Here is a 15,187-nt window from a genome sequence, read left to right on the forward strand (position 1 = left end):
TTGTTAGATCTTGGTCATTTTTAACAACATCTTTTAACTGGATAAAAGATTTTACCCATCAGACACCTGGACTTTAAGTTATTAGGGTCAGAAGTTGAACCGAGCCCTGCATAAGCCACCACCACCAGTGCTGAAGAGCTGACTGTCACCACTCCCTATCCTGCCAATGCTGCTACTTCTCTGGCCACAGCTTCTACTCTGCCTTTTGCTGCTCCAGCCGTTCCCGCTGTTCCTGCTCCGGTCACCGTCCCTGAGGATCCCTGGCTCTGGCTAGGGGCTAAACCTAAAGCCCCCATCAGCTCTACACGATCACATCCGGAGCCACATCACCAGCCCTGTGTTGTGATCAGCGACCGCATCATACTCCTGCAACCCATGACATCCTCAACTCATGAGTTCCCTCGAACTCTGCGCAAGTGCCTCGTTCCTGACCGCATCACTGTCCTGCCAACAATGACGGTAAAGCACACCCTCTTGTGTAATATTGCTTAATTGCATGTCTCCTATGAAATCTATGAGGAGCTTCTCATCAAGTACCAGTCCTCTGTTAAACATGCCAAGGCAAAATACCTCTCAGATATTATCACCAATAGTAGTCATAACTCCAGTATTATGTTTATCATCATAAACTCTGTAGTTAACCCCTCTGCTTGCTGCACTACATATTCCTCTCAAATCAGCTGTGAACAGTTTAAGGACTTCTTTCTAAACAAAATTGACAGCATTAGGTCAAATATTTCGAATGCTATCAAAGATTTTGCACTGGCTATTGAGGACCCTCCTGCTTTTAATAATTTCCACCGTGTCTCTTTACTCCTGCTTTGTCGCATAGCTCCTAAAACAGTCATTTGCAGCAGTTGGTCCTAGCATAGATGATTTTTAACAGTTCTCTAGCCACAGGTACAGTCCTGTCTTGTTTTAAACATGCCGTAGTTCAGCCACTCCTTAAGAAGCTTGGTCTTGATAATTTTAGGCCAATTTCTAAGCTTTCTTTTTAATCTAAGGTTTTAGAAAAGATTGTTTTTAATTAGATTCTGTCCTTTTTAAACCAAAACAATATTTTTGAGAAATTCCAGTCAGGATTCCACAAACACCACAGCACAGAGACAGGTCTTCTAAGAGTGACAATTGACCTCCTCTGTGCCACGGTTGCCAGTAAATCTTAATTCTTCTAGATTGCAGTGCAGCTTTTGACACTGTTGACCAAACGATTCTCCTGGCTCGCTTGATATGCTGGGTCACCATTTCTGGATCTGCCCTTGATTGGACAATTCACTGTTTTCATTGGCAGCTCATCCTCCGCACCTGCAAATATTTCATAGGGGGTTCCACAGGGTTCAGTTTCAGGTCAATTTCTTTTCTGTCTTGACATGCTCCCACTGGGAAGAATCATAGGATGTGGCTCAGAAGGTAGAGCAGGTCGTCCATCAATCGGAAGATTGGCAGGTCGATTCCCGGCTCCTCCAGTCCACATGTCAAAGTGTCCTTGGGCAAGATACTGACCCCCAGATCGCTCCCGATGGCTGTACCATTGGTGTGTGAGTGTGTGTGTGAATGATTAGACTTCCTACTGATGTGCAGGTTGGAGTATAAATGTATGTTTGAATGGGTGAATGTGGCTTGTAGTGTAAAAGTGCTTTGAGTGGTTGGAAGACTAGAAAAGCGCTATATAAGTGCAGTCCATTTACCATAGCATCTCTTTTCACTGTCACACAGATGATACTAAAATCTACCTCCCCCTCAATTACCAAAATCAGGCTGATGTAACTCAATTACAAAACTGTCTCCAAGACATTAATGACTGGTTGGCTCATAACTTCCTTCAGTTAAATGAGGACAGGACCGAGATCATCCTCTTTGGCCCCCCACATCATACCGCTGTTATTGCCCAGAACCTCAATCACCTCTCCGGCTACGTCAGACCACATGCTAAAAAACTGAGTGTTACACTTCATAGTGACCTAAATTTCAACAAACAGGTATATTCCTTTGTTAGGTCCAACTTCTTCCAATTTAGAACCATCTCCAAAATTAGGCATTTCCTGTCACTCTTTGACCTAGATAGTCATTCATGCACTAATATCATCCAGGCTGGACTGCTATAATTCCCTCTACCTAGGCATCTCTCAGGCTACCATTTCCCACTTACAACTAATCCAAAACGCTGCTACCCGGTTATTAACAAGGTCCAAGAAACAAGACCACATCACCCCTATCCTTGCATCCTCACATTGGCTTCCTGTTCATTACAGGATAACCTTCACAATTCTTTTTATTGTCTATAAATCCCTCTATGGTTTTGCCCCTATATATATATCAGAACTACTCACCCCCTACAGCACCACTAGGCCCCTCAGATCCTCCCTCTGTGGCATGTTGGTTGTGCCCTGTTCATGGAAAAAAAGGCCTGTTTTTATTTCTGTCTGATTTCTTGGGTTTTAATTTGTGTTTAAACTTGTTTCTATTTTAATCTTGCTTTATTTTTCACAATTATCTGTTATGCACATACAGATGGGTGACAAATTAAAGGAAAAACCTGTGCAGGCCTGAATGCTTGACCCCTACAGTGAGCGGATCTGGTGGCTCTGTTATGCTTTGGGGGGCATTTTGCTGGCATGGTTTGGGTCCACTTGTCTCCTTGGAGGGAAGGGTCACTGCAAATCAATACAAAGTTCTGAGTGATTACCTTTGTCCAATGATGAAACATTTCTATCCTGATGGGAGTGGTCTCTTCCAGGATGACAATGTCCCAACTCATAGGGCACGAGGGGTCACTGAATGGTTTGATGAGTATGATAATGATGTGAATCACATGCTATGACCTTTGCAGTCACCAGATCTCAACCCAATTGAACACCTATGGGAGATTTATTTTGAACAGATGTGTCAGACAGCGCTCTCCACCACCTTCATCAAAACACCAAATGAGGGAATATCTTTTTGAAGAATGACGTTCATCCCTCCAGAAGAGTTCAGAGACTTGTAGAATCAGTGCCAAGGCTGAGGAACACCATTCTTCAAAAAGATATTTGATGTTTTGATGATGGTGGTGGAGAGCCCGCTTCCACCTTATTTAGGCTTTTGTAGTAAAATGAGGAGGTAGCATAGAGATAACTCCTCATTTCAACCTAATGAATCAGCTGTTCTCCCTCCATGACACGCTTTCAACGCAAGCTACAGGTAGTAAATACAAACAGGGCATCCGACAAAAGTTCAACTCAAAATGGCGAGACACATCGTGCTGCGCAGCACTGCGTCGCTCGCGGCCAGGACAGTCCAATAGAAAATAAAGCAATCAAAATGATTTTGTTGCTGACGCTCGCTTGTGTTGCATTCAATAAGAATACAGTGTTTCAGTGACTTTTCAGTTTTTCATAGAAAACACAGAGGGAACGCAAGGCAAAATCAGGAACCATGTCCTTACAGGTTCTCAAAAGTCCAGGTTATGGTAAGCTCCAGGTTACAGGCTCGTTAAGGTCCCACAGTGTAATAGACCTGTTAAATTTTAATGTGCAGAGACTTTGTCCAGGCTATTCACAGCAAAGGAGGAGAACTACTGATGAACCAGATCAGTAGGTCAGAAAAACTAAGCAACTGAGTAAACATCTTAGGAAACCTAAGCAACCAACAGGCGACTTTTGCTTTGTCAGCATGACAATGAGTAAAAACTATACATCATGACCAAGATGATGATTTCATAAAGGAAACTGAATTTTATAAAGTTAGCATAGAGAATTGTATCGCCTATCAGTGGACTACAGCGTAAAGTCAATCAGAAATTTTAAACATTTCTAAAGCAAGGCTTCAGCTTACTGACAGAAAGGAGGAATAAAGCAATAGATGACTGGGGTCAAACATTTAGGTTAGGCAATATTTCATCAGCCTCATACTTCGAGGCCAAAATAGAATTTCATGTTAACCAGACAGGAGGTTTGTCATGGTATGAACATTCTGGACAGACTGCAGCCTCTATGGTTGCATAGACCATTGGTGTGATGTGGGATGTGCTTTAAGAGGCTGCGAGTGGGAGGCAGGGCTTTATTCAGGAAAAGAGAAATAGTGACAGATGCATTCACCTCATCCAGACACGATGAGTCTAAATGTGCTGTGACGGTCAAACAGGAATGTCTGACTAAAAGATGTTAGCCTGATATTGAGTTTTTTTTTCTGTTGTGGGAAAGTTTGAGGACATGAAGTCTGAGTGGGCCATTTCTAAACCTCCAGAGGTGGCTGCTCAGATCTGAGGCGACTATGTTCCTCAACATGTGTGGGAAACATATCAGCATATATTTTAACATACACACACATATATATCTGATGTGAGAAACTCTTAAATGCAGAAGTAACCCCTGACTGTAACTCACTGAAGTATTATCATGATTAAGAAATAAAAATATAACAAAATATTAAACTATTTAAACAAAAAGTAAAAGCTAAAAACTCTCTTCAAACACTTCACTCTTCATTCTTTTTTCCAAAGAATTTGTGGGCCAAAAACAAAAACAACTAGCTAAGAGGCTAAAATGGAAAACTCTTAGGGCTATTAAGCAGGGAGGATGTCTGCAGGTCCATAAACTGTATTAAAATGTCTTAAACTGAAATGTACAAATAGTATTAATTGCTTAATTTGACTCAAATATGAAACCCTGAGTTCTTAATTTCAACATTAACTTTTGATCTGGTACATGTTTTAAAGGGAAAAGAGTAGATTGTCTTCTGTTTTGTAAAGCATTGCACATGAAAAGCATTTCAGCCATTTAGTTTTAGAATTTTTATTGCAGCAGTAAGTAATTTCAGATTGACACAACAAACAGTTTTCAAACACAAAATTTTGTGTTAACACAATTAAAGACCAAAGATAAAACTGATATAATAAAGATGATATGTAAGAAAGGCGACAAAAATATGTTATAGACAATGATTGTGTCAACAATAAAGTGATTTTCTGAGCAAGGTTCAATATTTAATATTAAGCCAAGATAAAAAATAAAACAAAACAATCACAAACAGATGCAAGTGCTCAATATTATCAACAATATCATCATTTAACTTGAGAGTACACACAGTCCTCTGAAAACTCTTTCTTCTTTCTTCCTCTTGTTGCTTTTCTCTCTGAGAAATTCAGTGCAGCGTAGCTCATTTTGTCTTCAGCTTCAGTCTGTGTAGCAAATAAAATGGTTATATATATAAAGTGATGTATATACGGTGCCTTTAATGGAATAACAATACATTTAATTTTGTGTTGCCACTCACAATATCATGTACCTGTTGACGCAAGTTGTCATAACGAGCTTCTGAAATAGTGCTTTCCATTCCTAAAGATGAATGAAATCATAAAAATAAGTATTTGATAGATAAAGGAACTCAATCTGACTTTTTAGTAAGAGTATAGCCATAAAGTAAAAATCGTAAATGTGGACATTTTCTTTGATTATTCAGATAAAATATAGTCAAAGAGTTTAATGAGGTACACAAAGGAAAAACAACCTCTATGAAGACTTAAATGTTTGTCTTTTGAATGCATGTTGCTGCTATTGTTCAAAAGTTTATTAATAATATACAATATGACATGATTTTACCCAAGAACCTACACTGTAAAGATTTGTCTGAACATGATTTCAATGTAACATAAGCGTTTAGTTTGTTACAACACTTACCTTTATATTGTTCACATACTCTTAGACTTCGATTGCAGATGAAGACGACATTTGCAGCAACAGAAATGGTCAAGCAGACTATTAATATCACTATTCCGATAAATAGTGACTGTGTTGTTTGCACTAGAAAACAAACACACAAAAAGAAAGATGTATCAGTTTTCCTTAAAGAGACTTATCAATCATGATGTTATCAACATAATTTGAGTAATACTTTCATTATTGAACACTAAATCATACCAAGTTCCAGTTTAGTTCCATTTCCAAATAATATCTCTCCACATGTGGCCACAGCACAGTAATAAGTCCCATCATCAGAAGAGCTGATGTTTTTAGAGAAGCGATAGACACAGCTCTTTGGAGACGAGTGAATGCCAGTTTTATTTCTACATTCATCACGGCTACTTCCATCAGTGTAGATGAAGTCTGGATGAGATGCATCTGACCTGGCTTTGTACCAGTAAACACTGTGTACTCCTGGACACGTCTTGTTCTCAGAGTCAGAGAGGATTGAACACTGAAGAGTCACAGAGTCTCCTGGACGGACTGGATCAGATACTGTCGGCCACTGAACAACAGTATAGTTTGATGTCCTTTCAGTGTTTCCTATGCAATGCAAAACTACGTTAAAAATTAGAGACCTCCACACACATTTTGAAAACTGGTATTGAAGTATATGTGAAACATAAATTAAAGTTTTGTAATGAAAATGGGAAATTTAGTGACACTTTAAAATTAAAGTAAAATAGATCACAGTATTACCTTTTACTAACAAATATGTCGCACTCCATTCAATATTCATCCACTCTATGACAGCGCAATGGTACATTCCCTCGTCTTCTTGGGTTGTCCTCAAAATGGTCAGCTTACGAAAATTCTTATCTTTATGTACCTCCACTCTTGAGAGAGAAAACTCTGATCCATAATCAGGTTTTGCAGATTTAAACAGTTTCACAATTAATTTCAGAGTATCACCAGCACTCTGCTTGTACCAGTGGAGTTTTTTATTGCTGGTCTCATCATTAGGGAAAGCACATGTCAAGTTTGCAGGTTCACCAAGTTGAACTGTGATCACTGGAACCAGCGTATCTGAATGAAATGAAAATATAGAATACACATTGTAAATAACAATTATTGTATAATGTACCAAATACATTATGCAAAAAGATGATATATGAACCTCCAAATATCTTGTTGAAATGGAAATTCTTAATTGTATAGAGAATGCACAGAATTAGATGGCACTTACATACTTGATGAAGAACAAGCAGTGATACCCATAACACAATCATCTTGACATTGTCTCTTGTTAGGAACCTTTCTGGTATTTCACTGAGTAAAGGAGGTGATGTAACGTGGCCACGACACTGAATGTCACACAGAGAAATACATGTGATTGGTTAACACAGAATCTATATTCAAAGACAAACTTCCTGTCACATTGATCTTATCCTGTTCTTTGTGAAGCATATTTCACCTCTCATTCTTCACCATTCACTCAGTCATTTTAATAATAATCTCAAATATTTTTGTTTTGATTAATTTTGGGGACTCTTCTATTGCTGCTCTCATCTTGTAGTGCTTTTTATCTTTGGTCGGCATGTCCAGCCTCTGCCCTTACTATGCATGTAGGTGCACAGCTCTGCAGCGAGCTAAACACACTTCCAACAGTGGTTGAAGACAGGAGTGAGAAATGAAATTTGAACATAGACCATTAATTACAGTAAGATCCTGGCCAATGAGGTGTTAATGAAGTTACCACTGCTGTGCCACATGTGTAAATGCTCACAGCCTCTTTCTCAGTTTGGAGACGCACTTATCGTTTTAGCTGCTGTGTGATGCTGCAGCCAGCTGTGACACACAGCCAGCTGTTGGCAACAAAAAGAATATCAGTGCTGATGTTTCTGCGAAACCCAGGATACTTTCAGCAAAACCTGAACAACATTATTGCTAGATTCAGTCATTAATCTAAAACATTTCAGACCTGAGTCATATTAATAGCTGTAGTCTATTTTGATGGACATTTCAGCAGATTATGTTATAGACACGAAATACTATAGAAGTAAAAGAAGCAAAATACATGAAAGTTGGTTTGTGATTGTGGGGCACTCTGTGTGTGAGCACTTCTGATAATTAAAGATGTGCAATTTGAGGCTTTTGTGCTCTCTGCGGTTTTTATTATGGACCAATCTGTGTGCTGAAATGTGGAGAAAAGCCTGAAACACTGAAACCCCTCCACTCACTCAAACAGACTCTCAGTGAGCTGAGAGCACGACAGAGTGAGAGTGAGAGAGAGAGAGAGAGAGAGAGAGAGAGAGAGAGAGAGAGAGGGAGAGAGGCAGTGATTGAGCGAGCTAGAGAGTGAATGAAGAGAGCGAGCGGCGGTGCATTGAGAACAAAGCAGTGAATGAGAGAAATAAAACATTATTTCTAGCGTCATTCTCCTCCAGTTTAAAAACTGCTAAGACCACTTACTATCAGAATAAAATCTGTGGCACCACAGACACTCGGAAAATGCTCTCTGCTTTTAACTCACTTCTCAATCCGCCTCCTCTTCCACCCTCCACTCTGCTCACTGCAGACATGTTTGCCTGATTTTTTACTGATAAGGTCTCTGCCATCAGTAACCAGTTCTCTGAGCCTGACCAACTCAAACTGCAGCTGCCAGCTAACAGGGACACACTCTCCTCATTCTCCACTCTGACCGAGGAGGAAGTCTCCAAACGTCTGCTGGACTCCTGTCCCACTACCTGTCCACTGGACCCAATACCATCCAACCTTCTACAGACAATTTCCTCCACACTTAATTCCACATTCACACATATCATCAACTCCTCAATTACAATTGGTGTGTTCCCTGATGCATTTAAGCAAGCTTGGGTCACCCCACTACTCAAAAAACCTACATTCAACCCATCCCAGGTTGAAAACTACAGACCGGTTTCACTCCTGCCCTTCCTATCAAAAATACTTGAGTGTCTTTAAACAAGTCTCTGATTTCCTTCCTGAGAACAACCTGTGCGATCCAAGTCAGTCTGGCTTAAAGCGGGGTCACTCTGCCAAGACTGCATTCCTGTCGGTTACGGAATCACTGCGTTCAGCTAGAGCTGCTGGTCAGTCCTCAGCTCTATTGCTGCTAGATCTGTCAGCTGCCTTTGATGTGGTCAACCACCAAATCCTCCTCTGCGCACTCCCTGAGCTTAGTATTTCAGGATCTGTCCTATGCTTTTTCATGTCCTACCTCTCAGGGAGATACTTTAAAGTATCTTGGAGGGGAGAAGTGTCCACAGCTTATCAACAGGGGTTCCTCAAGGGTCATTTCTCGGCCCCCTTTTCTCCTCAATATTCACCACCTCACTTGGTGCAATAATCTGTTCCCATGGTTTCTCATACCATTGCTATGCTGACGATACCCAGCTCTTTCTGTTATTCCCGCCAGAAGACCACACAGTCTTGGCTCAGATCTCCTCATGCCTTGCTGATATATCGGCATGAGTGAAAGAATGCCACCTTCAACTTAACCTCTCTAAGACCGAGCTCCTTGTCATCTCAGCCAGTCCCTCTATACAACAAGACATCAGTATCCAGCTCAAATCAACGCAACTCATGCCCACAAAGTCTGCCCTAAACTTGGGTGTCATGATCGATGACGAACTAACCTTTAAGGTCCACATGGCCTTACTTGCTCTGTTGTGTTAATTTGCCCTGTACAACATCAGGAAGATCAGATCCTATCTGTCTGAGCATGCAGCACGACTTCTGGCACAGGCTCTCGTAATATCACGCATTGACTAATGCATCTCCTTACTGGCAGGCCTTCCCGCATGCACGTTCAAACCTCTGCAGATGATCCAGAATGCGGTGGCATGTCTGGTCTTCAACCAGCCCAAAACAACACGTCACCCCGCTGTTCATATCCATCCACCGACTCCAAGTTGCTGCATGCATTAAATTCAAAACCCTGACACTTACTTACAAAACAGCAACTAAAACAGCTCCTGCCTACCTGAGCTCCCTCATTCAGGTCTACACTCCCTCCTGCTCACTATGCTCTGCCAATAAAAGGTACTTGGTCCCACCAACACAACAAGTCATTAGCCAGACTCTTCTCATCTGTAGTTCCCCGGTGCTGGAACGAGTTACCAAACTCTGCTTGATCTGCGCTCTGTGTACTGCCTGTTGGCACCTACGTCCTATTGGACTCAAACTTAGCTTTATAACACTTACTCATGTTGTTCTCTCCTGACTAGATAAAAGCGTCTGCTAAATGAAAGTTTAACTTGTAAATTGTATTTTCTGATTGTTTCACAGGGGTTACGTTCTAAAGCACAAATAAACACACCTACACCCACACACAGCCCTAAGGGAAGGAATGAATGCAGCCTTACATGTATCGTAGGCATATGAACAGTACTCAAACAAAGTTTACTTGCTTCACCATCTTCATATTAAAATTATTAATCTTACATGGCCACAGATAGATACATTATTTCATCATAATGCATCACGCAAACAGAAGTGTTTGAAAAAAGTAAAATAGTATTAAAACTTAGTAGCGTTTTTCTTTCACTCGCTTCCAAAACAAATACACGTGTTTTTACGACACAAGGTGGTGGTGCTTATGGGTAATGCAGTCTTCATTCTGGGAAAACACTACCACTTTTGTCCACAGGGGCTGCTAAAATCAACACAAAATGAAAGTTCCTCATAGTAGCTTTAATATTTGATGATACATCAATGTTGTGTTTGCAACATGTTTCCACTGCCCTCAAGTGACCAAAAATAAAAATAAAATCAGGTTTGAGTCGAAAGAGAAGCTAAAGTAGGTAACAGTTGGTCAGTAAAGTAACAGGTAACAGTTGCTTTGAATGTTGTATTAGTTACACAGCCTCAGACAGCTAGCTTAATGGCTAGCTTGGTTAGCATTAAACTGATTGTAGAAAAACTAAATAAACTAAATAAACACACCCTATAGTGAAAAGAGTACCTATAGATAATGCTCCTACAAGGGCTTTTAAGGAGAGGATAAAACCTACTTGTCAATATTTGGTTGATGACAAAATGGCAGATGTAATGATATGTAATTAATATCAGATTTAGTGACCTTTGACCTCTGACCACCTGAACTCAAATAAAGACCTGAAGGAATGTGATTTCTTTTACCTGTATTTAGTTATAATCTCTATTTTAATATTTATATGTCATATGTGATTGTAAACTAAAGTTGCAATTACAGTGGAGGTAAACAGGGATATATTTTCATTTATATTTTTAATCTAGGCTCCACTGGAATATCTTTGCATGATTTACAGTTTAAAAAAACTCTTTTTTTTATCTTATAGTGGCTCTTTATGCAGCCCCTCAGTTCAGACTCTGTCTGAAACGGGCCGTTTTAGTTCCTGTCTCTTTAAGGCCCCTGGAAGCTGCCTCATGGCAGACTTCAGCCAGCTCTGGAGGCTACGTCAACAAACTACAGTTGTAGGATTTCACTACTTTTTTTTGTTCTTTACTCGAAATGCCAATTCAGATACATCTTTCTGTGTTCGAGACGAAATCCGATCCGCAATATGAGAGAACTAACCCTAACCAAAGCTTGAAATTAACTTTTTGATCACCAGCCAATACGGCTACTAGACTTTAAAGTTACCAGCCAAAATGTTTTTTCTTGATTTTCAGATTACGAGAGCCATTTATAAATATATATCTGTTATAAATTCAAACAATTTAAAAGTATCAGTAAGATAAGAAATGAAAGATATAGCATAATAAATCTCTTTTACAGCCTCCAACTTGAAATCATTTGTCCCAATCACAAAATAGTTCATCTTGTATTTCCAGTCCTGTAGATCCGGCAGTCCTGACAGTACATTATGTTTTTTTCTAGATTAAATACAAGCCACTCATGACCTGATCGCCATTTGGCATTAAATGTCTTCATTTTATTCTTTCGTCCTTCATTTTCATTTTCATCCTCCACCTTCCTCTTCTGCTAATTTGGGGTTTTTGCCCCAGTCAAAAATCTCCACATCTCTATAGTGATTCAGTTTGTATACTCATGGTCTTGCGTAGTGGATTCTACCACACGCTACATCCAAGCCAATGGGTGTATTACACGCAGGGCTGCAGTGGTAAATAAAAGCTTGGGTAAAACCTACCTTACCTCAGCCACTCGGTCTTATGGATGGATAGATGGATCAGTCTCCATCTTAAAAACAAATTTCAATTCTCACACAGTTTATATGGTCCTTAAAATATATAAATGTTTGTAATATGACAAAATAACAAAATTGACTTGTGAGGACAGCAGTTTGACTTATAGATGAATCAGTGTTTTGTGTTTCATAATAACTGAAACTATCTGTCATTTTTAGTGTTGTGTTTACAACATTTACTGAGGTCACTAACCTTTTAACAGCAGAGAAACATAATGTTAATAGAGTTGTGGTATTAGTACCTGTATTAAATGATCTTTAAGTCATTTTATAGTAGGTTTCAGCCATTTTAAGAATGTTTTTATTGCAGCAATTTGCAAGTCATTTCAGATTAAGACAAACATTTTTCAGACACAAAATTTTGTATTAATATAAAACCAAATATGTAATTATATGTGAAGAATGCAACGAAAAGATATTATAGGCTGTGATAGTCCTAATTTTATCAATAATAAAGCAACTGAGTAAGCTCTAATATTTGGTGATTCGTTAAGATAAAAAAATATACAACAAAACAATCACAAACAGAATCAAGTGCTCAGTATCATCAACATTTAACTTGAGAGTACACACTGTCCTCTGAAAACTCTTTCTTCTTTCTTCCTCTTGTTGCTTTTCTTTCCGAGAAATTCAGTGCAGCGTAGTTCATTTTGTCATCAGCTTCAGTCTGTGCAACAAATGAAATAGTTATGTATATATATGTATATATACATGTATGTATATATAATGTGATATAAACATACAGTGTCTTTAATGGAGTAATAACTCACAATATCACGTTGGCGCAAATTGTCATGTCGAGCTTCTGAATTCATGTTTTCCATTCCTAAAGGTAAATTAAATCATAAGAATAAATATTTTGGTTGATAAAGGAACTTAATCTGGCTTTTTAAAGAATAATTTTGTAAAAAAAATATCCAAAGGGTATTTAATAATTCCGATAAAATATAGTCACAGGCTTAAATTAATGATCAACATTCTCTATGGAGATATAAATGTTTTGAATGCAGGTTGCTGCAATTGTTCAACAGTTCATTAATAATATATATATATATATATATATATATATATATATATATATATGACATGATTTTACCCAAGAACCTATAATGTAAAGGTTTGTCCAAACTTGTACATAAAATGCATAAATTAATAAAAATGTTACACATCTAATGAACATATTTTTAATCTAACAGAAGCATTTAGTTTGTTACAACACTTACCTTTATATTGTTCACGTACTCTCAGACTTCGGTTGCAGATGAGGACGACATTTGCAACAACAGAAATGGCCAAACAGACTATTAACATCACTATTCCAATAAATAGTGAATGTGTTGTTTGCACTAGAAAACAAACCAACGGGAAAGACTTATCAATCATGATGTTATCAACATACTTTGAGCATTACTTTCATTATTGAACACTAAATCATACCAAGTTCCAGTTTAGTTCCATTTCCAAATAATATCTCTCCACATGTGGCCACAGCACAGTGATAAGTCCCATCATCAGAGGAGCTGACGTTTTTAGAGAAGCGATAGACACAGCTCTTTGGAGACAAATTCATGTCAGATTTATTTCTACATTCATCACGGCTACTTCCATCAGTGTAGATGAGGTCTGGGTGAGATGCATCTGATCCGGCTCTGAACCAGTAAACACTATGTACTCCTGGACACGTCTTGTTCTTGTATTCAGAGAGGACTGAACACTGGAAAGTCACAGACACTCCTGGACGGACTGGATCAGATACTGTCGGCCACTGAACAACAGTATAGTTTGATGTCCTTTCAGTGTTTCCTATGCAATGCAAAACTATGTTAAAAACTTGAGACCCCCACACACATTTTGAAAACTGGTATTGAAGTATATCTCAAATATAAATTTAAGTATTGTAATGAAATTGTGAAGTTTGGTGACAATTTAAAGTTAAAATAAGATAAATCACATTATTACCTTTTACTAACAAATATGTCCCACTCCATTCTGTGTTGGTCCACTCCATGATAGAACAATGGTACATTCCCTCGTCTTCTCGGGTTGTCTTCAGAATGGTCAGGCTTTTAAAATTCTTATCTTTATGTACCACCACTCTTGAGTGAGAAAAATGTGGTCCATACTCAGGTTTTGTAGATTTAAACACTTTCACAATTAATTTCAGAGTATCACCGGCACTCTGCTTGTACCAGTAGAGATTTTTAAAGCTGAAATCCTCATGAGATATAGCACATGTCAAGTTTGCAGGTTCACCAAGTTGAACCGTGATCACCGGAATCAGCGTATCTGAATTAAATGAAAATATACAATACACATTGTAAATAACAGTTACTGTATAATGTGCACAATGTATTATGCAAAAAGACAATATATGAACCTCCAAACATCTTGTCAAACTGCAAATTCTTAATGGTATAGAGAATGCACAGAATTAGATGGCACTTACATCCTTGATGAAGAACAAGCAGTGTTGCCCATAACACGATCATCTTCACATTGTCTCTTGTTAGGAACCTTTCTGGTATTTCACTGAGTAAAGGAGGTGATGTAACTTGGCCACGACACTGAATGTCACATTGAGAAATGCATGTGATTGGTTAACACAGAATCTAGATTCAAATTGCACTTCCTGTCACATGAAGACAATGGAGTAGAAGCTCTGCTGGGTCTTTGTGGTGGTCACATACAGGTACTCTTTGGATACTTCAGGTGTACTGTGCTTATTCCATCTTGTGAAGAGCTCATTACATGGGTGGGATATAGTCTGGGATATGTGTTGTGACCCACATAGGGTCGACCTTTATCAGGGTCATTGTCAGCAGTAGCTTACACACCTATAGTGTATTACAGTAATGAGTTGAGTGGGAGGATAGTTCTCTATAAATGTGCAAGCCAAAAACAAGGAAGTGATGCATGATCAATAGACAGCAGAGGGAAGGAGGGAACAGAAAGGGGAGGGAAGGGAGATGAAAGGAAGGGAAGGAGGGAGAGAGAGGAGAGGGGTGGGGTGGGAGGGTAAACCTAAATGTTAAAAAGAAGATATATATGTGGCTACCAAGTCAAAGTTGACTTAATCCATATGTACACATGATAAATTCACCAATCTCTCTGTCTCTCTCTCTCTCTCTCTCTCTATGTACATATATATATATATATATATATATATATGTAAAATTCACACACAAATTCACTGTGTGTGTGTGTGAGTGTGAATTTATATATATATATATATATATATATATATATATATATATATTCCTGAAGTAACATTCACAAAAAATGAGAAAAATCATTGAGACCAGTGTATTTAGTTGCTTT

At 38.7% G+C, this 15,187-nt stretch overlaps 2 protein-coding genes and 1 long non-coding RNA gene across 5 annotated transcripts; all 3 read right to left on the reverse strand.

Moving 5' to 3' along the window:
- Positions 1-4,868: 4,868 nt before the first annotated feature.
- LOC122989806 lies at positions 4,869-5,747 on the reverse strand. Of its 2 annotated transcripts, none has more exons than XR_006405168.1 (3): positions 5,658-5,747; positions 5,266-5,315; positions 4,869-5,158 (listed from the first exon to the last, which is right to left on the reverse strand). It is a non-coding gene; the product is annotated as an uncharacterized LOC122989806 (long non-coding RNA). The 2 variants fall into 2 exon arrangements; XR_006405167.1 differs by having other exon boundaries at positions 5,254-5,315.
- A 139-nt stretch (positions 5,748-5,886) lies between these two features.
- Positions 5,887-7,924, reverse strand: LOC122990102. The gene is made up of 3 exons (XM_044363223.1): positions 6,907-7,924; positions 6,420-6,746; positions 5,887-6,263 (listed from the first exon to the last, which is right to left on the reverse strand). Exons 1-3 carry the CDS (start codon positions 6,947-6,949, stop codon positions 5,887-5,889), a joined length of 747 nt encoding a protein of 248 aa, XP_044219158.1. The 5' UTR covers positions 6,950-7,924.
- Positions 7,925-12,158: 4,234 nt separating this feature from the next.
- Positions 12,159-14,736, reverse strand: LOC122989805. 2 transcript variants are annotated; one of them, XM_044362811.1, is made up of 6 exons: positions 14,316-14,736; positions 13,829-14,155; positions 13,307-13,672; positions 13,093-13,215; positions 12,613-12,695; positions 12,159-12,536 (listed from the first exon to the last, which is right to left on the reverse strand). In XM_044362811.1, the coding sequence occupies exons 1-6, from the start codon at positions 14,356-14,358 to the stop codon at positions 12,417-12,419; spliced, it is 1,062 nt and encodes a 353-aa protein (XP_044218746.1). In that variant the 5' UTR covers positions 14,359-14,736; the 3' UTR covers positions 12,159-12,416. The 2 variants fall into 2 exon arrangements, 1 of the variants encoding a protein (XP_044218746.1); XR_006405166.1 differs by lacking the exons at positions 13,307-13,672; positions 13,829-14,155; positions 14,316-14,736 and having other exon boundaries at positions 12,449-12,536; positions 12,640-12,695; positions 13,093-13,123.
- Between the last annotated feature and the right edge of the window lie 451 nt (positions 14,737-15,187).

Source organism: Thunnus albacares, chromosome 10, assembly GCF_914725855.1.
Source record: "Thunnus albacares chromosome 10, fThuAlb1.1, whole genome shotgun sequence".
Classification (NCBI taxonomy): domain Eukaryota; kingdom Metazoa; phylum Chordata; class Actinopteri; order Scombriformes; family Scombridae; genus Thunnus; species Thunnus albacares.

Coding starts and splice junctions, on each gene's coding strand:
- LOC122990102 (XM_044363223.1), bottom strand. CDS start 6,949: ATGATTGTGTTATGGGTATCACTGCTTGTTCTTCATCAAGTAT. Junction 6,747..6,906: donor GCTTGTTCTTCATCAAGTAT/GTAAGTGCCATC, acceptor CATTTCATTCAG/ATACGCTGGTTCCAGTGATC. Junction 6,264..6,419: donor GACATATTTGTTAGTAAAAG/GTAATACTGTGA, acceptor TGCATTGCATAG/GAAACACTGAAAGGACATCA.
- LOC122989805 (XM_044362811.1), bottom strand. CDS start 14,358: ATGATCGTGTTATGGGCAACACTGCTTGTTCTTCATCAAGGAT. Junction 12,696..13,092: donor AGTACGTGAACAATATAAAG/GTAAGTGTTGTA, acceptor ATTTACCTTTAG/GAATGGAAAACATGAATTCA. Junction 12,537..12,612: donor ATTACTCCATTAAAGACACT/GTATGTTTATAT, acceptor TTTGTTGCACAG/ACTGAAGCTGATGACAAAAT.